The following is a 27,803-nucleotide window of genomic DNA, read 5'->3' as shown; positions in this document are numbered from 1 at the left end:
AAAGACTATAGAACATGAACAGATAGGTTGCGATTGGTCATCCTAAAAGGCAGTAGCATGTTTGGAAAGACTAAACTGCAAGCTGATTAAGAAGACCTGAGGAATAAGAATAAACAATTACACATTTAACAATATTCCATTATAAAGCTACAAAGGTAAAAACAAAGTGAAAATACTGTGTGCCTTTAAGAAATTTAAGAAATGGACTGTATTTAAGAGTGGGAACATACATATTTCCCTTGCAAAGATTTATTGAAATGGGAGGAATAAGGTTTTATTTTTCAAACATTATTTCATATATAGTTATAAATGTCTAATTTATGTCTAATTTATTTTTAACAGCAACTACAACCCGTTCATCCACAACACACACCACAAAATGTGCTTGTTATTTTAATGGAAAAGTCTATCTACCAGGTAAAGTATCCATTACTAGAGTGTCTGTAGGTTCCTTATAGGGGATATTAGCCCAAAAAGATTAAGTGCAAACTTAATCACTTTATTTTCTCAGTGAAATTCTCTGTAATATCAGTTTAAGACATGTTTTCTTGTGCTAGGCTGACTTTCAGCTCAACAGCTTTTTAAAGGCCAAGAGTGTTAGTGACCCTAAATGTCCAAGCACTTTTTATGCACTCCTGATTTGAGGTGGTCCAGTGCACTAATGGTTGTGATGCAGGAAGGCTGAGGCTCTGCAGTTATTACTTTTTCAGTGCCAGTATTCCAATGGTATGTTCAGCAACTTCAATGCAAAACATTCAGGTTTTCCCCCCCTCTGAACTCTTACCATCCAAGGAAGCAATTACCCTCTGGCATTTCAGATCATTCAGGCTTCTCACTCAGCCCTGCTTGCTTTCCATCCTGGGACTCCGACTCATTAGCCTCTGCCAGTCCCTTCTCCTCTCTAGGGATTTAGGCTCACCAGCCTCTGCAACAGACCCCTTCTGCCAGGCACTGTCTCTCCCAGCAGTACCACACATCCCTCCACTCAAGGAGGTGTCCAGAGAGCTCCTAAGGTGTGGTAGCACAGTCCTTTTACATTCCCAGGTAGCTCCTCTCTCAGCTACCATTTAAATGCTTAACCCTACCTGTGCTGGGAATCCCTCTGCAACCCATATATGCAACTTAAATGCACTCTTTTCAGGATGTTTTCCTCCAAGACAGTGATGTTTCAAAAACACCCTGTCACTATATATATATATATATATATATATATATATATATATATATATAGGCTTTAATGATTTGTTCAGCTCAACACTGTGCTATTGGATACTCCCACAAGGGTCCAGGGCACTAGCTGCACTGGAAGGCTGAGGATCCTGGCCATTGTTAATTTGCAATGCCATTATTTCCAAAGGCATGCATGTCATGTGCTATCCACAGACACAGAGCGATGAAGTCTTGTGAGTGAGAATTGTATCTGTAAAACTTGGATAATTTTTCTCTAACTTGTAACCAGAATGTGTGCAGCTACTACTGGACTACTCATACTATTTAAATAAATATACGGCTTTTAGGATATATCCATCACCAACATTACACATCTTTTCCCAGTGAATAGAGTTCAGCATGATAAATAGATGAGTCCCCTTGGTGCAGGTAAGATTTATTTAGCAGATTATTATTTAGCAGATACAGGAGAGGCAGTGGAACCGTATATTTATATAATAACTATACAGAATAATGCTAGAATTTACATTTATAAGAACAAGCAAGTAAACAGATAACATCTTCTTGCAGGTCAGGAAATCATAAGCAGTCACAGCAGTGAAAGTGATGGAAAATGTTACAGCTATGTGTGTAGCAGCAGCTGTATAAAAACAACCCAACATGAGAGAAACTGCACTAGAATTAAACATCCAAGTAAGTACTTACTAGTTATACTAAACAAGAGACATGTTAAGACTGAGGTAGGTTCCAAGATACTAAAAGCACGGATACAAGGAAACTATTCAGTACAGATGATCTTTATATACTGTACATATTTTTGATAGAAATGCACCAGTATATTGCAGTCTAGTATAATAACATGAAAGAAAAGTAAACCAAACAATACTATAATTGTTATACAGGAAAAACGTTATTTTATGCCTACTTTGTATGTGTGTAAATGACAAAAAGGCAGGGGTATGAGTCAGTGTAGAAATGAAAAAGAGTTATGTTTTCATGGACGTGACTAAAAGTACAGATATGGGACCTGTTATCAATAATGCTTGGGGCCTGGGGCTTTCTGCATTTACATAATCTGGATGCCCATACCTTATTTTGTACTATAAAATAATTCAAATGTTTATTAAACCGAAAGGTTTGTTTTGCCTCCAATAAGGCTTAATAATATCTTACCTGGAATAATTTTGTCTCTGTAATTATATAATAGAATTTGTAGTTTTTTAAAGTTAAAGTTGTTCCATTTTATAATATTCTACCTAAATTATATACAGTATGCAGAATTATTAATTGTTTTCTCAAGTTAATGTACACCAATATTTTAGTGGCAAATATAGAATTAATGAAACAAAGTTATCTGATTTTTCAACCTGTACTCCCTAGCAACCAGATAATTCTAGGGACGAGAAATGATCAATAGGCTATTTTCTGGTGTCATTAGCCTTGTACAAAGCACTACAAAGCAGGTGATCTAAATAAGCAATATCTCATATTGTACATCCTCTGTACTCCATAGGACATAAATATAGAGATGTAAATTATTTAAAGCTGGGGTGGGTAAAAGAAAGGTGTTTGGAGAAACCATCATATGTAAATAGTTAATTTCCTATGCCATTTTACTTAATATGATTCTTTCTATTGCATTTCTCTGTGCAAGCTGTGTATTATTCTTTACCCCATTATTCTAGCCAAAGCACCAATTATGTTACGCCACTACAAATTGTTGCTAAATTACATTTCCTTTTGGTTATAGAAAGATTATAGAGCACAAACAGCAAGGTTGTGAAAGACAATTACAGGTTATGCAAGATTTAACTGCAAGCTGATCAAGAAAAACTCATCAAATGATACAATTATCCTTAGATTGTCTTAATATTCTCATCAGAAAAAGACCAAGAGAAAGAGTGAAGTAATGATACCGTGTCCCTTTAAGACAATGGGCACAAGGAAATAGACTATATTTGAGATATACATATTCCCCACTCATCAGATTTATTAAATGGGTTGTTCACCTTGCACTAGTGTTTAGTAAGATGCAGAGAGTGATGGCCTGAGACAATTTGCAATTTATTAATGGTTTTTGAGTTATTTAGTTTTATTCAGCAGCTCTGTAGTATGCAATTTAATCAATCTGATTGCTAGGGTCCAAATTACTCTAGCAACCCCACACTGATTTGAATATAAAAGACAGGAATATGAATAGGAGAGGCCTGAATAGAAATATGAGTAATAAAAAAGTAGCATTAACAATATTTTTAGTCTTACAGAGCATTGGTATTTAGATGGAATCAGTGACCCCCATTTGAAAACTAGAAAGAGTCAGAAGAAAAAGGCAAATAATTAAAAAAAAACTATAATAAAATAAAAAACAAAGACCAATCAAAACATCACTTGGAATAAGACATTCTATAACATACTAAAAGTTAACTTAAAGGTGAACCACCCTTTAAAATGTGAGAAATATGGTTTTATTTTGCACCAAACATTATTTTATACTGGTTGCAGTTTCTAATGTATTAATAATGTCTAACTTATTCTGACAGCAACATCTGTGACAAAAACCCATTCAACCTCAACACATACCACAAAATGTTCCTGTTATCATAATGGAAAAGTATACACATCAGGTAAAAGAAACAATACTAGAATGCTTGTGTGTTATATAAAGAACAAGAAATCATTATATAATAGGTTTACTTAATAGTTTGTAATGATTAATATGTTTTAAATTATTATTAATAGTTATATTGACCTTTTGTATAGCTATGTAGTTAACATGAGGGATGAGTAAATTCTTTCTTCCAGTACAATTTTGACAGGAAAAAAGTTATCTTGCACCCAAAAAATACCGCTGCCACCATTAATCCCTTGCCTTCCACATGAAGCAGTCCCAGCCCTTCCCAGACCTTCCCCTGTCTGTCTAAGACACTAATAGGTTGCCATTTTTAGAAAGAAATTAGCAACATTGAAAATATTTGCTCTATGATAGGGGTGTCGATAACAAGGTATGGCAATGTGTATGCTATTGCAGAGCTAAAGAACCTGCTTAACTGCAATTTAATTTTGCCTTCTCATTAACGCTAATTATTAACGAAAGTTTAGGATAGTGTTGCCCTTTCATTCATTTGAAACCACTCAGTTTTGTTTATTACTAATTAAAAATGACAAACCACTAAAAGAAAGACTTCTTTTGCAGGTGAGGAAGTAACAAGAAGTACAATTCATGGAAAATGCTTCAAAGTTATATGTGATGGCAGTTGTGAGGAAATGCCTGCAAAAGAGATATCTTGTTCAACAACAACAAGTACTACAATGAAAAAAACCACCGTTACTACTGTCAGTACAACTACTCCTTGTGTGGTGAGTTCCTCTTAGTAGGAGTTTATATACTGATATCAAATAAAGATTACACAAAATGACTGGTTATTTTTTTTTTTTAATTTTTATTTACGCTTAAACAGTTTCAACAAAGATTAAAACAGATTAGATGAGAAGGAAGAGAAGAATAGGACAGAGAAAAGTAAGGCTAGGTAATCTTTTGCGAGTCATATCTGTTTATACAGACTGGGCATTCAGCCTAGTGTCCCAAATTGCATTGAACTTGGCTGGGCGTCCTCTAGACAAGTATTTTTTTCCAGAGGGTGAATCTAGGAGCAGATGTGGATTTCCATCTCAATAGTATGGCTTTCTTAACATAGAACAATAACTGGACGTAACATAAACACTGTTGTGATTGTGATGAGAGACCCAAGTCTTCCAGAATGCCAAGTAAAAATACCGTCAGACATTGGATGTTGGGGAAGGCCAGTTTCTTATTAATGTACCTCAAAACCCCTGACCAAAATTGCTTGATTACTGGGCATTCCCAAAAGACATGAAGGAAAGTGCCCACCTCAAGGTTGCATGTGGGGCATGAGCCTGTGAGGTGTTAGATAGGCCCGGTTAATGAAGTTAACTTGGATAAGCTTGTCCCTGACAAGGCATCTATCCGCATTTCAACCTCCAGGTTTGATAATTTGCTCTGCCACTTCCCTTTAGTCTTAGCAAATGGATCATGGTTAGCATGCCACAGCCGAGTATAGAACCAGGACAGTGTTTTTTTTGCCTATGGAGGCAGGCTTCCAAGGAATTCTCTGATACCTGCAGTAGTCTGGTGGGAAACTGGGTATAGAAGTCATGTCTAAATTGTAAGTAGCAAAATTACATAACAGGGGACAGCCCAAACACTTCTCTAAGGGGCAGATGCATCAAGGGTCGAATATCGAGAGTTAATTAACCCTCGATATTCGACTGGGGAATGAAAATCCTTCAACTTTGAATATCGAAGTCGAATGATTCTTTCGCAAATACTTAGATCGAAGGAATAAACGATTAAATCCTTCAAATCGAACGATTCGGAAGGATTTTAATCCAACGATCGAAGGATTATCCTTCGACCAAAAAAAGCTAGCCAAGCCTATGTGGACCTTCCCCATAGGCTAACATTGACTTCGGTAGCTTTTAGGTGGCGAACTAGGGGGTCGAAGTTTTTTCTTAAAGAGACAGTACTTCGACTATCGAATAGTCGAACGATTTTTAGTTCGAATCGTTCAATTCAAAGTCGAAGTCGTAGTCGAAGGTCGAAGTAGCCAAAAAAAAACCTTCGAAATTCAAAGCATTTTTTCTTCTATTCCTTCACTCGAACTTAATGAATGGGCTCCTGAGAGTTACAAAGTGTTTTAAACCCCCATCTGTTACTATGTCCCTTAATATTTGTACTGATTATATTTGTTTAACTGTAACTGATGATTATTATGCTAATCTGCTACTACAGATATAGTCAAATATCGCACTTTGTGAAAAATCCTCTTTGTACATTTAGGTCCTATTTAAACTTGAAAAAACATTTTCTTGCCTAGAATGGTAAATTTGTGGTATCAAAATCACAGCTCTTCACAGGTCAGTCCAACTAGTAGATCAGAAGGATTGGGAACTGGCATCCAAAAAGAAATTTGCCTGCAAATGGACACATTAGCACATGTTAAATTCTGTCAACCTGGTACATAAAGATGCTCTAGTCAGAGTATTACATTTTGCAAAGAAAACATTTGGGTCGTACAGATGCTCATTTATTCCTTTTCTCACAAATGTGCCCATACCCTGTATAACAATAACAAGGTACCAATAACCTTGTGCTCTAGCAGAAAACATTATTACCTGTACTATAATTTTTTTATTTTTTTTTATTTAATATCGGCTTATTCAGCTCAAAATGTATTCATTTCTGCCCACAGAGAAGTAGATCTCACAAAACTGCATACATAAACAATTTCTTTGCGGTGACATTTAAATTATTAGTTGCAAACACATGCGAGTTACTAATTCACTTTTGTGCCCCTCTGTATTTCCTTTTTCATCAAACCATGCTTTCCAGCATCAATCCACATGTGACCTCTATGTATTGTGAGGGGCAGAATTTGGATGTTTATGCAGTATTCGTGCTAATTTTTGTGTATTTATTTTTCTTGTACCTATAGCCCAATACAAACTGGCAGATTGCTAATTGCACTACAGCTGTATGCAATGCACATGGTCAACTACAGATTGTTCAGAAAAGTTGCATCCCTCCCCCAGAGATCACCTGTGCCAATAAAATGAAGCCAATTGCTGTGACTGATGATGACTCATGTTGCTGGCATTGGGAGTGTCCTTGTGAGTATATATCTAAACGATACAAAGCTGTATCCTGTGTGTTATGATTTAGATGGTAAAACAGTTCCATTGCACATTAGCTTTCAGTATTCACACGTAGCTGTATCTTACCAGTTACAGAGGAGACTAGTGGTTACTATCATCTCCCTGAATGTTAAAGGACAAGGAAGATTATCAATAACCAATACAAAAGAAGGCTACAGCAAAGTGGAGCAATAATGTACCTTTAAATCATCTGAAAAATCTTGCATAGTGCAATTAGTATTTCACCCTAGAGAATGGGTGATTTATTAATGTTAAGTAATTTGGACTGGTTGCACATTATTAAAGGGGCAATCTGGACTCGAAAAAGCTAAGTCCATAATTTGAAGCTTTCAAGTGCTCTCCCTTTTCCTCTCTAGTTGTTTTGCTGAGATGTCTTTTGTCTGCATTTTCTATTTATTATATCAATAAAGTTCTTTGCTTTTTGGCAAGTGTACTTGTAGTTAAAATACTACATTTTGGGTTAGCAACCCATTAAAACACATTTGGAGTTATGTAATAAAAGGCACTATGTTTGCCCAGGAGCAGTAACTCATAGCAACCAATAAGCAGGACACATTTACTGGTCACCTGTTTAAAAGCAAACATCTTATTGGTTGCTATGGGTAACTGCTCTTGGGCAAAATGACTGCCTTTTATTACATATGGGGTATTGAGACTTATTTTAGGGGCATATTTATCATTTTTATTATACAGTTAAATGTTGCTTAAAAAAGTGTGTTAATCGTGAATGAGGTTCACTGTACTATTTGTGAATTTATATTGTCACAGCATGGCAGTTTAGTGATCCTTGTCTGTTATGCAGTTATTATATCAAGGAGATCTCACATGCCCACTGCACATGCAATGGCCAGCATTGGGGGCAAGATAAACAAGTTTAAACATCTGTTTTTATAGTTCAAGTGTTCTTGGATTTGGCAAGGATCCAGTTATCTATGATACCAATATAAATAAAGCTGTGGCCAACCTTCACCCACACTCCTGTCTCAGTTCAAGGGTATTGCAAGGGGTTGTTGCAGAGCTAAGGGGAGGCAGCAAAATGTTTAGCCATCTCCACAGTCCACATTTTCCCAATTGAGTACAAATTGAAAATATAAAATGCAACTTTAAGGTTTGCATTCAGTTAGAATGCTTTGTTGCAAGTGCTGTAATGAGAAGAAATCAGAAACATGTAAATCTTGCATTGGACCTCTTGACAAGTAACTTCAATTAATATTGTCTTGTTTAGGTATGTGTGGTGGTTGGGGAGATTCACACTATCTTACCTTTGATGGAACCTATTATACATATCAACGAAACTGTTCCTATGTTCTTGTGGAGGAAATTGTTAAAACTGTCGATAACTTTGGTATTTACCTGGACAATTATGGCTGTGGAGATAAAACTGGTGTTACCTGCCCACGCAAACTTACTATACGACATGAAACTCAAGAAATTACAATTTCACCCAAAACAGTGACTCCTATAACCTTAGAGGTGAGCAGTATCTACATTTCTCTAAAATAACCTGGTAGCAAAGTAGCCACTAAGCTACACACAGATAACAAATGTTAGACACATAGAAAATTGAACATAACCACACATTTATACACCCATCTATGACCTTTTTTCTAACTAATGTGCCTAGGGGCTACTTAATATATAAGAAAAATATTATTATTATTATTCTCCAATTCATTACTTCATAAATATTAAATTAAAAAAAAAAAATTAGTTCATTTTAATACTTTATGTTATTCTGAAGATAAATGGTGGGATAAATAGATTCATTACACTGACATTTTTTATCCTAGGCTCATGTAAATGAAAATCTTGTATTGCTTCCGTATACAAAACTTGGAGTAAATATTTACAAATCTGGAGTATATTTAGTAGTTGAAATACCAGAGATGAAGACCATTGTCACTTATAATGGTTTGACCTTCACAATAAAGATGCCATATGGAAAGTTTAATAGAAACACACATGGCCATTGTGGTAAGTAACAGCAAAAAAATAAGCTTTACCAGTTTATATTGGTAAATATGTATCACCCACAGCCTTGTTCTCTCTTTCTCTCTCACACACAAACACACACAAACAGCATGTTGATCTTATTCAAACTTTGTTTTTACCATTTTTTTCTATTTGGAAGAAATTTACTATATTAATAATTGATCCTCATTAATTATTTTTCTTTGTTATATATTGTATTATTAAACTGCACCAATGACGTGTGATAAAATATGTCTGGCTTGCCTTTTCCTATTTATCCTATCCTTTACATTTAATGACAAATATAAGAACTTAGTGATTGTAATAAACCTTGCTCAACATAATTTAAAGGGCCCAAATTCAGCCATTTTCTGCATGTGCATGACGGCACTGTTAAGAGCCATACTAATAATGTGTGATGTCGCTGTTAACAATTGTGTACTTGGTGTTGGGCAAATATCTCAATAAACTCAACTCTACCTGTATGGGCAGAATTCACTGTTCAACATTATGCAACAACATTGTGCAACAGTGATATATGGATAAAATAACAACTTTGTAAGTGCTTGTTTATAAGGGGGTTAATTTTGTAACATTAGCATAGCAGTAAAAAAAATGTAAACATAATTTTATGATTTTATCTTAGGAACTTGCACCAACAACCAAGCTGATGATTGTATGATGGCTAATGGTACAATCACAACTAACTGTGTAGCTATGGCTAATTCTTTTATGGTGAATGACCCAGTCAAGCCTCAGTGCATTCCTCCAGTACCTCCTACAATTCCTCCAATTTGCAAATCTTCTCTCTGTGATCTCATCATGGGACCGTAAGTATTGGCTTAATATTCATTTATAATACATTTATAAAATAATAAGCAAATTGAGAGTTGTACCTTTAGCTGTTAAGTGGTAATAAGAAAATGTGGTATGGATGGTTAAAAAAATACAGATTACTTGTTCTTGCTTGCTCTTAGAAACAAAAACCTTGCTTGTTTTGGTGGAATCCTACTAGCTAAAATCATTTCTTAAATCAACCAAAAACTTACAATTTACTTTTCTGCCCTATACCTCCCTAGAAATTCAGATATTTTATGTAAAGGATATTATTTTAGTTAACAATTTGTGGAGATGGAATGAAAAAGAACAGCACAGCAACATATATGTATTTTTTCCAGTGCATAGCCCAGTTCATAAACAGATGTTATATGGAGCTAAATTAATTAAGGGGCAGATTTATCAAGGGTCGAATTGAAAATTCAAATTTTTACATTTATGAAAGGGAAATGGTTGAAGATAAAAATAGAAGGATGAATAAAAAAAAGAAAAGGGGAACGGAAGCAGGAAATATTACTATTGGAAAGACAGGGCAACATCAAAGTTACATTTAGAACAAGTCAGAGCAACTAAACAGAGAATATAACGGTCCATGCATTAAATAGAATAATAAAGAATTGCAGTTGAATGAAGAAAACTTTACATAATATATTTATAGTGGGCCATTGACTGATCCAGATGAACAATACTAAATATGATTGCAGAAAAATATCATTATGTAGCTATGGAACCAAGTAGTAGTAACATAGTAACTGAGTTTGACAAAAGCTCAGATCCAATAAGTTTTTGTTGAGTCTGCCTAACTGGAGTAGAGGAAAGCAACTGATCATCTGATGCTTATTTACCTGTTCACATTATCAGGTGAACTATAGGGTCGATTTACTAGAATTGGTAAAATATTTTTAAGAAATGTATTTTTCTCTAATACATTTTTATATTTCTCTAAAACTCAAAATGTTTTAGATGTATTAAGTGTAAAAATCATGAAAACCTCTAATACATGCATCAAGTAAACGCTGTTGAAATCCCATAGAAGTCAATGGGAGTTGCGCTGATCCAACTCAACTATTTTTAATCAATTCAGACTTTTAGAAGTTTTTAAATCTTTCTTTCACTAGTAATTATCCAAAAAACTCAAATTTTAGAGATTTTCCTATTTTTAGCACATTGTTCAGCATTTTTTTACGTTCATACTTTTTATATTCAGATCTTTTAATAATTCTATGGTATTCATAGTTTTAGAGGAATAGAGTTTTAGGGGGTTTCAAAACCCCCTAAAACCACTAAAACTCAACTTTTAATAAATTGGCCTCCACATCTTTGTTATATATTCGCAGAGTTTTCCAAAAATGCCATGCATTCCAACCACCAGAACCTTTCTACAAAGCCTGCCTTTACGACAGCTGCAGTGTGGACACGTCAAACATTAAATGTACAAGTTTACAGCATTATGCTTCAGTATGTGGTGATCATGGTGTCTGCATTCAGTGGAGGAACAAGACCCAAGAGTGTCGTAAGTTTCTGCTGCAGCTTCTGCTCATTAGGTCAAAACTCATCACTAAATATGGTTACAGTGTATATATATTTTTGAAGCATTAACTTGGCAATGAGAGTAAACATTTATATCTTTCTTTCTTTTAGCAATTACTTGTCCTGCTAACAGAGTGTATAATGCATGTGGCCCGGTTATCCCCACAACCTGCCAAACTAGGTAAGTAGCCATTCTTGTGTCATACAATATGGGAACCATGACAAAACCTTCAATTACTATATTTGTTAAATACTTAATTTTGCAAATGAAGTACTATACATATAATTATTTACATTGCATATAAGATCAATAAGTAGGTAGTCAACCTTCAGTGTTTCCTGTTATTTACACATCTGCAACAATTTATTCAATCAAAAATTAAGGAAAATATATTAATTCATGCATTTTTTTAGAAGCAGAATTTAGTTAATGTATGCTTGAAGACTTGCTGCATTGTTGCCATGTCATGTACCCAAAGCAGAAAAGAATCCTGCTGGAAAATGTAAATGTAATCGTGGGAAAACATGTCCTTTGTGTAAAAAAATGAGCAGAAATTATTATTATAATATATTATTATGTCATTTTTCATAAAACAAATTCCATTAAAGCAGACCCCCCTTCTGCTCTCTGGGGCAAACAAAAGTTCTGGGAAATTTGGATTATAACACATCTCTGCCATAAATGTGTGAAAAAAGGATTTCTGAAGTGTTTTTTATATATTGAAGGAAAATGGAATGTGGTTTATAGTACCTGTTGGCAAAAATTGTTTGTTATATAATCGAATAAAGAAAATCTAATTGCTACAAAGAAGTAAAGTACAGAATACCATATGCTACATAGATTTAAATAGCAATGCATTTTCATGTTTTATGATAAAAATGTGCCATAATGTATATGCTTGTGCCCAGATATTATTGCAGCTGAATGCTATACATTGCAAAAATTCCTCATCACAAAGTATAGTAAATATATCCAGAAGATCAAAGAATATGAAAGATTTTAAAACATGTCCTGTATTATTGTTAGACACATTTAGCACAGTAGATTATTTTTCTCTACATAATGATTCCATTAGAAGTTTTAAGTGCAACATGACTCATATTTGTGCCCTTCATTGTCTTTATGCTCATTCCATCAAGAAAATTACTTCACCAATCCATTGCCTTTAGTTAAAAGTAAAATATTTAACTTAATTTCTGAATCTGTGTCATCTTTAGGCAAACAGATGTGATAGAACTGAAAAATGACAGACGTGTTGTGGAAGGATGCTTCTGTGCCAAAGGTAGCATGCCATTTAGCATGGCGATCGATTCCTGCGTAAGCGACTGTGGTGAGTATATGTACTGATGTTTTACCCAGATAGTCTAGCCCACACTTTACTATGTGAGGTCTACTTTTAGTGATGTTGTCCCATTATGATCTACATCCATAAATGCATTCTGTTCCATGGAAAATATTACTTTAATATTAATTGATGAGAAAATGTATATTGTTATATTTAAAAATCTAGTTACATTTATGTAACTAACACAAATATCCGAATAAAAAGCGTGACACAGGAGGGTGATTTAGACAAGCTTTTTGTTGACAGTGTCTTGAGATTTACTGAACACCAGCTAAAGGTCTACTGGTAGATCCTGATCTACCATTTGGGCACCCTTGGTCTAACCTATCTATAAATAACTCAATGTACAGTAAACAGTAAGGATCATTCATTATGTGAAGGGCATTTGGCAAAAACTGGTGCAAGGTACCACAGAATGTCCCTGATAAATAAAGCACTGCCTGTATTTTGCCAAACTGTATGAATATTAGGTGTCCCATCCTTGTTCCCTAATTATTGCCTCATGGGCAATCATTGGCAAGGGCAGGTCCCTGTATTGGGCTCTGTTAGTACTTCCTCTGCTAACACAACTCACAAGACCTTTACACCAGCCTCTTTCTTGGAAACTCCACCAGGAATGTTTGTGGAATTGTGTTTACTTATAATGTAGTAGTACAATGAAAGTATAGTAGTAGTATTGTACAACTGTATTTTCTTAAACAGTGAGTTTCTGAGGATGTCCAGATAGAGGAACAGAAGGCATAAATCTTGCTAACGATATGTATAACACAAAACGTATTTTTACTTATAAATAGTAAAGCCGTTTTTATTAAATGTAATAATAAATTAAATAAACAACTGAAAAGCTGCATGCTCCAGATATTTCACCGTAAACACATTTTACTGTATTTAATTATATTGTAGATTTGCACAGCTTGAAAATGTGTTTGAAATGAATGTGCTCATATGGCACTATGCAGATAAATTGTCCTGTTTAAGGTGGTCTAATTAATATGAGGCATTTTCCAGTTAAATATTCTTTCATTCTCATGAACTGTTTCTGTTTTCTCCAGGGTGTATTGGGCCAGACAACATACCTCGCAAGGTATTATTTTTTGGATTTATATATATAAGTAAATAAGTGGCCTATTTAAAACTGCTTGTGCTTTTTGGCAAAAGCAATCTGTTAGGAAACCCTTCGTGGATTTTCTAACTCTCACTGGATTTAGAGATGAAAAACCTCAGCAAAATTGCATAATCTTACCCAAACAGACATTTGGAACGAAGAAGAACTTTAGCATTTTGTAGCTGCTGAGCAATCTTAAATATGCACCTTAGATTAGTATGGTTGTTTTTTTATGGGCACTTGAAGCCATTTAAAGTTACATCTAATGCTGACGCTTGTTCAGTTTAAGTAATTATCAAACACATCTTGGAAAAGATACCAACCTTTCTTTTTTGCTAAGCCAAGTGGTAACCTAATCCACATGTTGTTTCGACATCTCCCTGTTATATTAAATAGCATTGCATGTGAGAAAAATACTGGTAAAAATGTAATGGTTTTCTTGTTTACATTTACTTAATCTGCTCATATAAATCAACCTGTGATCAGTTTATCTGAGATAGGCCCTACATGTCACTATTATAACTTGGCTTTATTCATAGAGTTTACCTTGTTGATAGATTTCAAATGGTGAATTTGAATTCAAATTTTTGGGTTTTGTTTCTTTGGTGGTTAAATATTTTGAGTTTAAACCACCAACTTGAATTTGAATTTGAAATTCAAATTAGAATTTGAATCTGAGATTTATCATTCCCCTGCCCTGGAAGTAACTCCAATAAGTCACCACCTAAAACCTGCTGAGTTCATATAGAATTCAATGACAGAGGTCCGCTGACCTATTTGAAGAAGTTAATAGCCTTCCTGACATTTGAGAAAAATGTTATTAGATTTTTGTTCAAATTCGATTTGAGTTTTTGGGTCAAAAACATTCAACAAAATTAAAAAAAAAGTTTTTTCTTACCATTTGAATTTCGAGGTAACTCAAGTTCATTCGACCTTTGATAAATCAGTCCCTAAGGGGCATATTTATCAAGGGTCGAATTTCGAATTAAAAAAACTTCGAAATTCTTATTCAAAAAGACTAAATGAAATTAAGTTGAAGTTTTTTTGGGTCGAATAGGTCCATATTCGAATCGTACGAATTGAAGGAATAGCACATTAGATCGAATTCGATTAGAATTTTTTCCCTCCGAATAGGTTCTAGGAGGTCCCCCATTGGCTAAAACAGCAATTCGGCAAGTTTTAGATGGTGAATGGTCGAAGTCAAATTTTTAAAGAGACAGTACATGATAAATTTCGATATTCGAATATTACATTTTTTACAATTTCAAATCAAATTTGGACTATTCTCTATTCAAAGTACAAAAAAATAGCTAGAAATTTGAAAATTCACCTGAACCTTTGATAAATATGCCCCTAAGTGTTACATTCTGTTCCTTTCTTTGCAGTATGGAGAAACCTTTGAGTTCAACTGTGAGACCTGCAAGTGTTTGGAGGGTGGTCGTGGAATAACCTGCCAAAGACAACAATGCCATCATGTAAGAAATGAAGAGTGTACTCGGGAAGGTTTCTACAAAGTCACCCAAATCAGTGCTACAAACAAGTGTTGCGAAGAAACTGTATGCAGTAAGTATCTTACTTAAATATTTCCTGTTATTGCATTAACAGCTAATATTTGACAATACATTAGAAAAGAAAAAAGACGCTGAATTACATTAGTGTATAATAACATAGATTAATTCCCAAGTGAGCAGTTAAAAAATATCACATATCATTCACTCACATGTCTGAAGTTGTACAGATTTGGTTGAAAAGTTTTGATCATTCAGCCCAATCACATGGACATTTAGGTTCTATTTCAGAATACCACCTTGAAATGCTAATGCACCTTGTTAGTGAATGAATGCTGTATTGGCAGAAAAAGAAGTTCTGACATTGTCAATTATTTTTAAATTAGATGTAAATACAATGGCAACTAAAAAGTGGTTCTGTTTGCTATTTCCTTCTCAGTTTGCTAGACAACAATGTTCTGAAACAAAAAATACTCCCCTCCATTCAAGACTCCAGTTCCTATTGTTTATTTATGTTCTTACTTTTTATATTAGATTTGTGAGATTTGCAAATCAGTGCAATTGATATCAAATTCATAGCAAACCAATACACTTTAAAATACTGATTTTTGAATAATCTTTCTGAAAGGATGTGACCCAAGTCGATGTCAAAATACCTTGCCTAAATGTAGACCTGGATTTGAACTTAAGGGAGGCATCAAAGAAGGGCATTGTTGCCATACTTATTCTTGTGGTAAGTTTTTGGTAAAGTGACTAAACTAGATATTGTAAGAGTCATCTAAATAGAAAAAAATCCAACTTCTGATGCATGTTTTTTTTTTCCAGAAATAAAACATGTTTGTGTTAGAGGAAATGCAGAATACTTGGTAAGCAGCATTTTGTAAGACATAAATAATTTAAAAAAAAGCTTAGATATCTATTATAGCTTTTGGCAAACCAGTTATAGTACAAATGTTGATACAAGTAAAGAAACCAAATATGAGCAATGCAAATTAAATAATTGAATTTAATAATAAAAAGTTTCACCTTATAACAGAGTCAAACAAGCTTTCAGTGTTTTTTTTTATCCTGGACAACACTAGCAAACACAATATACTTTATAGATCAAAGGGCTGGTATACCCCTTGTTCAATTTGGGTTTAATGAATAGGGCTTGTGCGGAACAAACTTTTTGCTTATTATTTTAATCATAAACATACATGTGTTTTTGTTTCTTGAGCTAAAGAGGGCAAACAGGGAAACTGAAGTTACACCATGTTTGGTTCTTTGAGTTAAATAATTAGATTACCAATATACAATATTCTTCCTTCACACTATGGGGGTTAATTATCAAAGTCTTAATTTATCTCAACATTTTCAGCCACAAACTCTGATCTAATCCGCACGGGTTTTTTCTGCGTATTTATTATTAGATTTTAAAAAAAATTAGCTTTGCGGGAAAAAATCTGAGTTTCACGATTTTTTCAGATTTTTCACCCAAAACTCAGATTTTGTATGCTTTTTTCCTGAAAACTCTGAAATCTTCGGGGTGTTGCACAAAACACAGCACACATCAAAAAATCATTGGGACTTTATTGACTTACAGTATATGCAACCTCGACAGGTCTGAGATGCCGGATTTTCTGATTCAGACTTTTCCATCCTCGGGGGAAAATAAATTCATGATTTTTTAACAGTCTGATTTTATACTAAAAAATCACTAATTATTTGTATTTGGAGTTTAGTAAATACCCCCTAAGACTGTGTTAGTCTCCATTATGCAGGAGGGTTCGCTGTGCACTGGTAATCTAATAATTTACCTTTCAAGGATAAAACATTGGGTAACTTCAAAGCCCCTGTTTACATAAAACACAACAGGGTAACATAAGAAGCATGACTTCACTGAAAGAGTAATACTCCTCTTGCTGCATTTATTTTACTAAATTACAGTTATCCATTACCCAGCAACAAACAATCCTATAAAACATAACATAGCCCAGAAGTGTAAAATTTATGGTGCTGGGGCTGTACTTTCCTATGCTCCCGCACGTGATCAGTCAATAATCATTGAAGTTGCAGTGAGCAAACATCAACTCAATACACATTATTTTATTAACATACATTGATAAAAGACCAGCACAGAACTGTTAAATGAATTAGATTTACAACAAAACACAATAATCAATGCAAGAGAGCCTTATTTGTTTATTCCTTTATAAGTATTCATGTGGTGAATTATAGATGTTGAATATATATAAAAATATAATATAAATAAAATATATACAAAAATATTTCCACTAAATATGTTTTCTTTTATGTTCCCACAGCCTGGATCTCATGTTTACTCAGAGAAATGTGAGAGCTGCATCTGTGAAAAACAAGAAAACAATTTCACAATTGCCTGCAGCCCTATTGTCTGCGACATACACTGCCCAGCTGTAAGTAGTGTGCACTAAGCACTTGAATATCTTCATAATGGCATGGTGCATTCCTTTCTTTCACATAATTTCACAATACACAATGTACTGTACAAAAGTAATGGAACACATCGATAACAGTAATGTGCAAAGTAGACAAGCTTATTAACACTTTCTATTTACTTCAACAGGGTTTTAAGGTGAAGAAAAATTCCCCATCCGACTGCTGTGGTTCCTGTCAGCCAACCAACTGTGTTGTAAAATATGATGGCTCCAACCGGCTTATGAATGTAAGTTTAGTCATATCTAAAATGTTACATTGTAGCATTAAATTAAAATGTATGTAATCATACATTTTTGGTTTTCATTATTTTTTTTTTTAATGTGAAGCAAAAATGTAACCATAAAAAATCTTGCAATTTACATTACATTATTTTTGTCTTCTGATTTAGCCTGGAGATGTGCTGCCCTCCATGAATGATAACTGCACAATGTACAAATGCTCATTGATCAATGATCAGTTCATCACCACTGTCTCCCAGATCTCGTGCCCCTTATTAAATGAAGAAGATTGTGAGCCTGTAAGTAGTTCCTTAAGGTGTCACTAATATAGCTAGTTTGTTATAGAAGTCTACATATTTAAATGCATTAGGACAGAAGTATATTCATACATCATATGTATTGTACCTGAATGCATATTTTGCATAGGGCTGTCAGAAGTTCTATATTTGACAATACATATCCTTTAATTAAAAAATTCTTTAATTTTCCTACTTCTTTTTTATGGAAAATTACTGCTTACCATTTTTACCATTTAGTGCAAGTTGAACAGCTCTATATCCACTATTTTAGTACTGATATCTTGCAGTCTCTGTACCTAGACAACATATAGTAGAAACCCCATTTTATATGTTTCAGGGGACCAGAAAAAAATACTGTAAAATTCAGGAAGATTTAAAATCAGGGAAATGCCTTATGCATTATACACTGATGAAAAACTCAAAGGTTCTATGTATTGTACCTGAATGCATATTTTGCATAGGGCTGTCAGAAGTTCTATATTTGACAATACATATCCTTTAATTAAAAAATTCTTTAATTTTCCTACTTCTTTTTTATGGAAAATTACTGCTTACCATTTTTACCATTTAGTGCAAGTTGAACAGCTCTATATCCACTATTTTAGTACTGATATCTTGCAGTCTCTGTACCTAGACAACATATAGTAGAAACCCCATTTTATATGTTTCAGGGGACCAGAAAAAAATGCTGTAAAATTCAGGAAGATTTAAAATCAGGGAAATGCCTTATGCATTATACACTGATGAAAAACTCAAAGGTTCTCCATCATGATTTTGATATATAATACAATATTTTATTCCTGAACCAACAATTATATTTTTTTAATTGTAATATTAAGCATAGGCAGCTATCTCAGGTAAGTTTGCCTGTTCCTGCACTTCATGATGAAACTGGTTTCAGTTAAGCTATTGTTTCTCCTACTCAGTGTAACTGAAGGAGTCACAGTGGGATTTTTACAATTGAGTGCTATTGTCATATCTATTAAGGAGCTGCATTCCCATAGTTCTATTAATTGGCTGCTGGGGGGGGGGGTCACTCCAACTTGCAGTGCAGCAGTAAGGAATGACTGAAGTTTATCAGGGAAAAAGTTACATAACTGAGGGCACCTGGAAAACTAACAACATGTCTAGCCTCATATCAGATTTTTATCATTTAATATAAAAAAAACAGTTTTGCTCTTTTAAAAAATGGATTTCCATGCAGGATATTGGTGGAGTGTGTTTTGAAAAAAACATGTTGTCCTGTAATATAATCCCTTTAACATTTAAATGTAAAACTGAGGTATCACCTGTAGTCAAAAAACTCATACTGTAATGTTTATCTGTGTCTCTTTTATGACTCTCATGACAATCAGCATCAAAAGTGAGTTTTTTTTTGTGTTTTATGGTTGGTTAAAAGCAGCTACAGCTGAAAAGGCCAGGGCAACAATATTATGAGGCACATTTGTAATTAGTGACTTCATTAGTATTAACAATCCCTACTTCTGTATGGCTTACTCTTTATGGTTTGCGCAGGCAGAAGGTAGTGACTCTTGCTTATAATCCACAATTATAAGGCCTTTGTGAAAAAAAAAATATGATAAATATTATTTTTAAAATACACTAACCTTTCTCTCCCCTCTCATAACAGGGAAGTACTCATCTCTCACCCAATGGATGCTGTAAAACATGTAAGTTCCTTATAGATATATTGTACGTGATTTTATATGTTTCTATATCTTTTCATTTATACAACATCTGTTACAGAAGTATAAAACCAGGTATCTTGAACACAACAAAGGGCAATAAAATGTCTATCTATCTGTTTAATCTCAATGTGGTCAAGGTTAAGCAAGGTAACTTCCCAGTGGTTATTTAATGCTAACGACTCTCATGTCTTCCTCAAACAATGGATTTTGGTTATACTCATACATTGCCTGGCAGATCCAGCTTGCAGTCTCTAAAAACATCAGGAGCACACTATGTAAATCATAGTAAAGTGTCTATATATTGTAATGTGTCTGAAACCTGAGCATCAATTTTCTCTCATGAGAAGAATGATTATGCTATCTTTTGCAATATGGCTTAAAGTCTTTGCATAAATCACCACAGTAAGCAAAGCATGTCATTGCAAATTGTTATCTTGAACATCAGTAACGCTGATAGTACTGCATCTAATTGTCAATTCATTTTCTGCCATCTAGAATTCTCAAGTCAGCAGTTTTGGTGAATGATATGTTTAAGTGGATAAGTGAAACATCTAGGGGCACATTCATTAATATCCAAGATCCCTATTCAAAAAAATCATGGCATATTTGATATATTTATCTCCAATATATTTAAGTTGAAGTTTTTTAGGATCCAATTTGCAAATATTTATCATGCACAAAAATCTCAAAAATGTGAATAAAAATGTTGCCAGCTAAAAGCTGCCAAGTTTCTTTAAAAACAATGGGAAAGTGTATACAGATATGGGACCTGATATCCAGAATGCTCGGGACCTGGGGTTTTCCGGATAACAGATCTTTCTGTAATTTGGATCTTCATACCTTAAGTCCACTAGAAAATCAAATAAACAATAAATAAACCCTATAGGCTGGTTTTGCTTCCAATAAGGATTAAATATATCTTATTGGGATCAAGTACAAGTTACTGTTTTATTATTACAGAGAAAAAGGCCATTTTTTAAAAATTGGTTTATTTGATTATAATAACCCTAATGGAGATGCCCTTTCCATAATTCTGAGGTTTCTGGATAATGGGTTTCCATATAATGGATCCCATACCTGTATCAACATTCAAGCAATTTTTTTATTGAAGTTTATTAAAGTTTTGCTTTTTCAACTAAAATTAACCCATTCAAGTTATTTCTTAAACATGCTAGTAATCGTGAAAAATAAAAACTTGACAACAAAAGTTGTACTTTTTTGCTCCTAAACAGCTTTTGAAAACTATAAACCATGTCGCCCTTGTAATAAATATAGTGAATCATATGTCACATGTCAATCAAGAGTTCTCCTACACCACAAAAAAAAAAATTTCACCAAACACATGCCAAATTTGCCTGTAATGTGTATAGTCAGATTGGCACTGATTAGATTGGCCCACAAGTCAATACAATTAATTTATGCCATTATATGGAAGTTATGATACATTCTGTTTAATGCTAGAGGTTAACCACTTACACAAACAGATAAGACAATCAAGATCTGTTGTTATGCTTCTTAGCTTTTAAACATTACAGAATTTGCTTGAGAGACCAACTTTACAAAATGTTTCTTCAGGAGCTCATAAACTGTTGGCATGTATACACTGTATCGACCAATTGTGTTGCCAGCTAAAACATGAAAGGATGTCAGTCATGGGTTCCTGGAAGACCAAATGTGACTCCCCAGTCTTTTCTCTTTTCTTTAATCTAATCACCCCATGTGACTAGGTGGACAGTAAAGTCACTTTATCTGATATAACGTTAATAAAACTAATTTTAATTTAAAAGTAAAAATGAATACAATAATATGGTCAACCTGTAGGTACTGACTAAAACATAAAATGTATTTGAAAAAAAATATAACTGAACTAAATGACAAGGAGAATAGGAATATAGTACTATAAAATGTATATAGCTTGTATGTTACATTTAGTTAAAGGAGATCTTTTATGAAAAAAACAAGACTGTGCCAGTGCATAAAACTCTTTTAGATATAGAAGGAATGTGCTTTTAAAAGTTACTTTATTGAAAATGTCTGCAAAACCTACTAGTCCCTCCCATCTGTTCCAATTCCTGCTGCCTCCTTTCCCAGGCTGTGCAGGGGAGCTGGCAGCATTCCACACACTGCACTCTAGGATAGGAACCAATCAGCAGCTAGGCTAACCTGATAGAGAACTGAAACATGTCTTTGCTTGTGTGGCTGCGGGCTGTGATTGGCTGCCCCCCTCCTACTGGGCTTCTGGCACGGACCGTTAGGACATGTCCACCCCTCATTTAAAACACAGACAGGGACCATAGCAGATCTATGAGGAGCTCAAATAAAGAGATTAAGTTTGAAGACAATATAAATTACAGCAAAAAGTAAAACCAGCATCATATTCGTAGCATACTGTACATTATTGCCTACAAAATAAGTTTTTTTTTTAATAATCGTATATATCTCCTTTAAATATGTTAAAGCATGTTAATGCAATAAATTAATCCATTTTAAAGTAAATGGAATTTAACTAAACTACAGGTATCCATAAGAATGCTTCCTGCAAGGTACAGGCATTTGATGATTTCTTGACCTACCGAGGATGCATGTCTACAACAAGGGTCAGAATGTCTCGCTGTGAAGGATCCTGCAGAACATCTTCAATGTAAGATGAAAATAATTGTTACATAAACTTAATATAGAATATAATCATATACATATATGGTGCCAATGACTTTCGAGCAGATTTATTAACATTCGATTTTGACTTTTTACCACAATTTGAGTTTTGAACTGCAAAAGTCTTTCATTTAAAGGTGAACTTAATTTTGCCTATTTTTTCACGAGCTTCTCTGAAGTTACCACTCTGCAGTTTTACCATCTACTGCTTCACTGTAATCTAGCCTCAACTTCCTTTTCCCCTTCCACAGTTCTAATATCATGTTATAATCTCATTAAATGAAACCAAAAGTGTGCTTGTCTGGATTATGTTATTGGAAGTTTGGGTATCCAGTGGGAAAGGAAATTAAACATCACTCTTCATAATTCAACTCCCTACGTTTTCTCATGGAGCTATAGAGGGAATAAATTCCTTTATGCAAGAATAGGAATTTCCCTGTTTATTGATCATTATTCTGCTGTGAAATGATGGGGAATAATTGAGGAATATGGTAAGGCAAATTAAATATTCTATTTTAGAATATTAAGGCTAGGGCCACACAGGGGCCAAAAACCATTTGCTGAAATCCACTTTCAAATTTCTAACCAACCGCTGCCAGTAGCATCCTCTATTTTCAACAGTAATTGGGTGCAGTGCTAAAAGCCTTTGGCTCAAAATTTAGAGACTGTGAAATCCCTTGATGTTTCTGAATGTGGAAAAGAGAGGATGCTAGTGCCAGCAGTTGGGTAGAAATCGGGCAGAGGATCGGGCAGAGAAGGTGGTTTTGACCTCTGTGTGGCTCAAGCCTAAAAGGATGGTTTTATAAAATGTCTTACATTTGGCCACATCTGGTAACAATCAGATATTTGTTTTCAAACAGCTAAGGCTTACTAAATATGTAGCAAACCAAAGTTTTTATTTAGTACATGCTTTAGACAATTGTTTATACAAATGTATTTTCCAAATATCCCATGAACTGTGTTTCAAATAAAAAGTGTACAATTGGAACTTGGAAAGAGAACACTTCTGTTTAAGACTGCTAAAATAATTAAACATTTTCTTTAATGTATTTCCTCTAGGTACTCTGCTCATGCAAAGACTATGTCTCATAAATGTTCTTGTTGCCAAGAGGTTCAGACTACTACAAATAAAGTCAAGCTGCAGTGCCCTGATGGAACATCACTTGATCATAGCTACATTGATGTTCAGGAGTGCCAGTGTACAGGCACCAAGTGTCAAGATGGAAACATATAGTCTAAACATTTTAACCTTTAAGGAGGTATTATAATCAAATAGAAAAAAAAATCAATAATTTAAAAATCACTTTACTCTCAAATAAATTCATTGTTAATTTGTATGATTTATACATTTGCCTCCTAAAAATAAAGTACTTTCTAAAGCATTGCAAACTAGTGTCTGAAAGATTAATTCTTGTGATGTTTGTAACACTGGTATAACTAAAATCTTCTAAGTCAACAATTATCTGGTAATGTCTGAAAACATTTTATATAACCTTTATATTCATATATATTACTCATCCTTCCTCAAAACATGTAATGATGCAGAAAGAAAAACATTTTGAAAGCATTTTACCTCCTAAAACTGTCATTAGATCAGAGCTGCAGAGAGATCTTCACAAGTCAAAGGCTAGGCTGAAATGAAGAGTGGGAGTGTCTGTTCAATTGCTCACAGGAAGTGGTCACAGCACAAACTGACAGGCTGAACTCTGCAAGCCCCTCCCCTCTCACTCTTTGTCCTGAGTGTTCCCACACATTTGTGACAAAACACTCGTCAAGCGCAGAGCTCTTAGCTAAAAACATTTTGTTATCTTTAATGTAGCTGGGTAGGTTGGCGAATGGGAAGAAGGGAGGTTTCATGGTTTCAATAATGCTGGGTTGGAAATGGAAACGCATTGATCCGGATGTGGCAAGCCCAGCAGCATCACACTAAAACAGCCACTATTTAGGCTCCTTATACTAAATGAGCTATGAGTGCAATACGACAGTTATAGGGATTAGGCTACAACACACTTAGGTGCCTTTGAGAGGACAAAGTGGTAGGGAAAATCTCCTTGGACAAATCGGCCAAGCCCTATATATTGAATTGTGAGTCGGGTGGCGTTGAGAGATAGTGATCACTGACTATTATATTAATTGAATTCATATCTTTCCAATATTGCCATATACATCCTCAGATAGAAAGTTTATTTTTTAAGAGGGTTAATTGTTCTGATGTAAGATCTAGGTGGGATTAATACACTAATTACTGCAATATCCCAAATAATTTAAGACCAGATCAATGCATCAAAGTATTTAACTGTTTTAATCACAGGAAATGAAATGAGGAGCAGTGAACACAGTGTTACGAAGGCAAACACACTGCAAGTTTGTGTAGATTAAACTACTAATCACAGAAGAATAAAAAGAAGTGAAATCAAAACACTGTTAGTCCATAAACACTCACTTCAAAGCAAACTAGTTCAGTGTGGCACCTATATAGTATGATTGGCAAAACTGCCTTATATAAAACTTAACTTTTAATAAATTAGGCTAAAAAGAGGAGCGCCCACAAAAGACAAACCCACTGCTAGTAGCCCATAAGGCCGCAGTGCAGGAACAATGTCCTTAAAAATCATTCATTTAAAAACCAGCAAATGGTGGAAACGGTGGTAACTTAATCAGCCAACAAAAATACTTTGACGGTAGTAGTATAAACCATTGGTTACAGTGCAAACATTACCTGCTCCCACCCTTCCATTTGTGCCCCAAGTTTATCAGCAAGAACCTGCCTATCTATGTAGGGACAAAGTGGGAGCTAAGCTGCCACCGTCCACCTATACCGCCCAACGCGTTTCGCTGACTACATCAGCTTCCTCAGGGCATAGCTCTTTTTAGCCTAATTTATTAAAAGTTAAGTTTTATATAAGGCAGTTTTGCCAATCATACTATATAGGTGCCACACTGAACTGAAATTTTTGAGCATTGGATAATTTTCCACACATGAATTATATCTATTATTTTTTTCTTTTCTCCTATTACACTTTATTTACTTTATATGGATGGTGTGACATATAACTAATAACTAATTTCTTGTATAATTCAATAATGGTTAAAGAAACAGGCTAGAGAAGGAGAGAGACAAATAGTGCATGGAGGGGTTAAATGAACAGGGCAGAGAGGTAGAGAAATGAACAGGGCAGAGATGGGGTTAAATGAACAGGGCAGAGAGCGACAGAATGGAGCAGTTCAGGGAAGGGAAAACAAGCAGTAAGTGTGAAGAGTGTCACACCACAAACATGCCCACTCCTCCTTCAGTGGCTGCTGCTCTGTAACTTAGGCAGAAGGTGCTGGTGGCTTGCAAAGGAGGTAGGCTGAGCACAGCTTTCAAGCTAATACAGACATGTTTGACCCAGAAGGTATTAAGATAAAAACTATTTCTTCTATTTTATATTATTTTACATGGTTTCCTGTCTTTTTTCCCCCACTAACACTTCTGAATTAGAGTTTCCAAATTGTTAACGTTTAATAATTAAGTGCACACGATTTTTTTTAAAAAAAAACTTAAATGTTTGCTAATTCTTTGTCAGATCAGCTTGGGCTAGTCAGCCATCCATCTTCCATCAAAGTACGTCCCAAAGCTCTATGATACTGCTGTATCAGTGAAAATCTTTGCCATGTATTGATTAGAGATCAAGCACCCAGAAACATCAAGCAATAAAAAGGACCGATCAATCAAAAAGTGCAGTTATGGACTATATACCTTTCCTATTTAATTGTGTCTAAGTTCCATGGTTGAAACAACCAGAGTGTGATGTCCAATCTGCTTCCTACTATGGACGAGGAGTTATTGTATCTATTGTAATGCACATGCTTGCAGGAGTATATGGAATGCACATACGTTCCATGTATGCTATTTTTTTTCTGCACATTAACCTGGGTGGAACATATAAACTTTATATTTTTTTAATACACAGAAAAATGTATACCCACAAAAATTTTGAGCCAAAAAGACCTTCAAACATTTTGCTATTTATGCATATTAAATAATCAGTGCAATTACAGCAGCCTTAATCTTTTGTGGCAGAGTGAAGGATTCGGTGGGCAAAAGAAGCAATATGCTTTGCTGTTAGGTAAGCATTTGCATGGGTTTCCAATTAACCTAACTGCCACATTTAAAAAGGTTGGGTTTCACCTCATTATGCTGCCTGTTGGAGGTGATGGGAGCTCCTCGGTGAAACTGCTCTGATCAGAAGCCACAATTTAATGAACAGGTGAATGTCTTTGTTGTGTTTTGTATGTCAGGATCAGAATAACTGAGCCAAAGGGAAAACAGTGTGTTTAGTAAGACAGGAGTAGGATTTTATTTTGTGTTTTTATTTTTTATTTTTGTGTAAGGGCTGAACTCCTTTCTGTCTAGCACAGATACCAGTTCTTTTTCTGGTGCTGATGCTAAAATTGGGATAGCAGGGTCAATTTATCTCCCTGTAGCAGGTTTCCCTCTCGATCAGGATCTCTGCTGGTGGTTCACTCTTTAACCAAAGCAGGCTTAGTAGGTATACAACAGTCAGAATCCCCCTTGCTGCACTGCAGCTTTCTCCTTTCATATAGTATGCAGAGGGCAGTCCCTCCAGGGCCAGTCTTATCAAGTGCGGGGCCCTATTTGGACCATTGTGGTGGAGCCCCCTAGACTGGATAGCTGGCTGGCACAACACGGACTCCATTACATGGCTCTTTCTCCTGCTGACTGCTGCTGTAAACCTGCCTTTTTACCTCTTTCCCTTGTTCCATTGCCCCCAGCACTTCATGGTACAATTTGGCCTCCATGTATTTCATGACAGACACAGTGACAGCCCCCTGCCGCAAGGGTTACAGAAAAAGATAGCAGGATGTCTATACTACTTTCCTTTTTTCTTGAAAATCTTATTCCTTCCACCTTTCATCATCATCTAGCTTTTCTCCTGTCAGTGTTTTCCTCTCCTTTCATTACTTATTCTGCCCCCCCATCAACACTCATTTCGGCCCCTTTTGTTCTATAAGCCTCTCCTCATTCTCATCCAACATTTTGTCCATTGTCTTGTCAGCACATTGAAAAATGTATTATGCAATAAGATGTGGGACCTTTATTGAAAGCAGATTATATACTGAGAGCTTCTGCTACTACAGGCATATGAAATGCAGTGTGTACTAGAAAACCAAATACATTTTATACTGAGCACATGCAGAACACTGTAACTACTAGATAAGCACAATGTTGTCAGATTATAAACAAAACACAGTTATATCACAACTGCACTGCCAACAGGG

The 27,803-nt window shown here is 34.8% G+C and overlaps 1 protein-coding gene across 1 annotated transcript in view; it reads left to right on the top strand.

Annotated features, from left to right (window-relative positions):
• The window catches only part of LOC108704979 (mucin-2), a 41,323-nt gene extending 17,554 nt beyond the window's left edge, over window positions 1-23,769 (top strand). Inside the window, exons 19-39 of the mRNA XM_041589955.1 lie at window positions 343-417; window positions 1,741-1,863; window positions 3,711-3,794; window positions 4,364-4,527; window positions 6,684-6,858; window positions 8,129-8,376; window positions 8,694-8,877; window positions 9,521-9,704; window positions 11,049-11,224; window positions 11,353-11,422; window positions 12,460-12,572; window positions 13,640-13,671; window positions 15,078-15,255; window positions 15,829-15,933; window positions 16,026-16,066; window positions 17,507-17,617; window positions 17,788-17,886; window positions 18,049-18,177; window positions 19,808-19,847; window positions 22,383-22,506; window positions 23,580-23,769. Of these exons, the coding sequence (XP_041445889.1) occupies window positions 343-417; window positions 1,741-1,863; window positions 3,711-3,794; window positions 4,364-4,527; window positions 6,684-6,858; window positions 8,129-8,376; window positions 8,694-8,877; window positions 9,521-9,704; window positions 11,049-11,224; window positions 11,353-11,422; window positions 12,460-12,572; window positions 13,640-13,671; window positions 15,078-15,255; window positions 15,829-15,933; window positions 16,026-16,066; window positions 17,507-17,617; window positions 17,788-17,886; window positions 18,049-18,177; window positions 19,808-19,847; window positions 22,383-22,506; window positions 23,580-23,754 (2,630 nt within the window). The 3' untranslated portion in view covers window positions 23,755-23,769. The remainder of the gene's footprint in view (window positions 1-342; window positions 418-1,740; window positions 1,864-3,710; window positions 3,795-4,363; window positions 4,528-6,683; window positions 6,859-8,128; window positions 8,377-8,693; window positions 8,878-9,520; window positions 9,705-11,048; window positions 11,225-11,352; window positions 11,423-12,459; window positions 12,573-13,639; window positions 13,672-15,077; window positions 15,256-15,828; window positions 15,934-16,025; window positions 16,067-17,506; window positions 17,618-17,787; window positions 17,887-18,048; window positions 18,178-19,807; window positions 19,848-22,382; window positions 22,507-23,579) is intronic.
• The last annotated feature ends 4,034 nt before the right edge of the window (window positions 23,770-27,803 follow it).

The sequence above is a fragment of the Xenopus laevis genome, chromosome 4L (assembly GCF_017654675.1).
Source record: "Xenopus laevis strain J_2021 chromosome 4L, Xenopus_laevis_v10.1, whole genome shotgun sequence".
In the NCBI taxonomy this organism is placed as follows: domain Eukaryota; kingdom Metazoa; phylum Chordata; class Amphibia; order Anura; family Pipidae; genus Xenopus; species Xenopus laevis.
The sequence above is the reverse complement of the archived record's forward strand: the minus strand, read 5'-3'. Positions and strand labels throughout refer to the sequence as shown.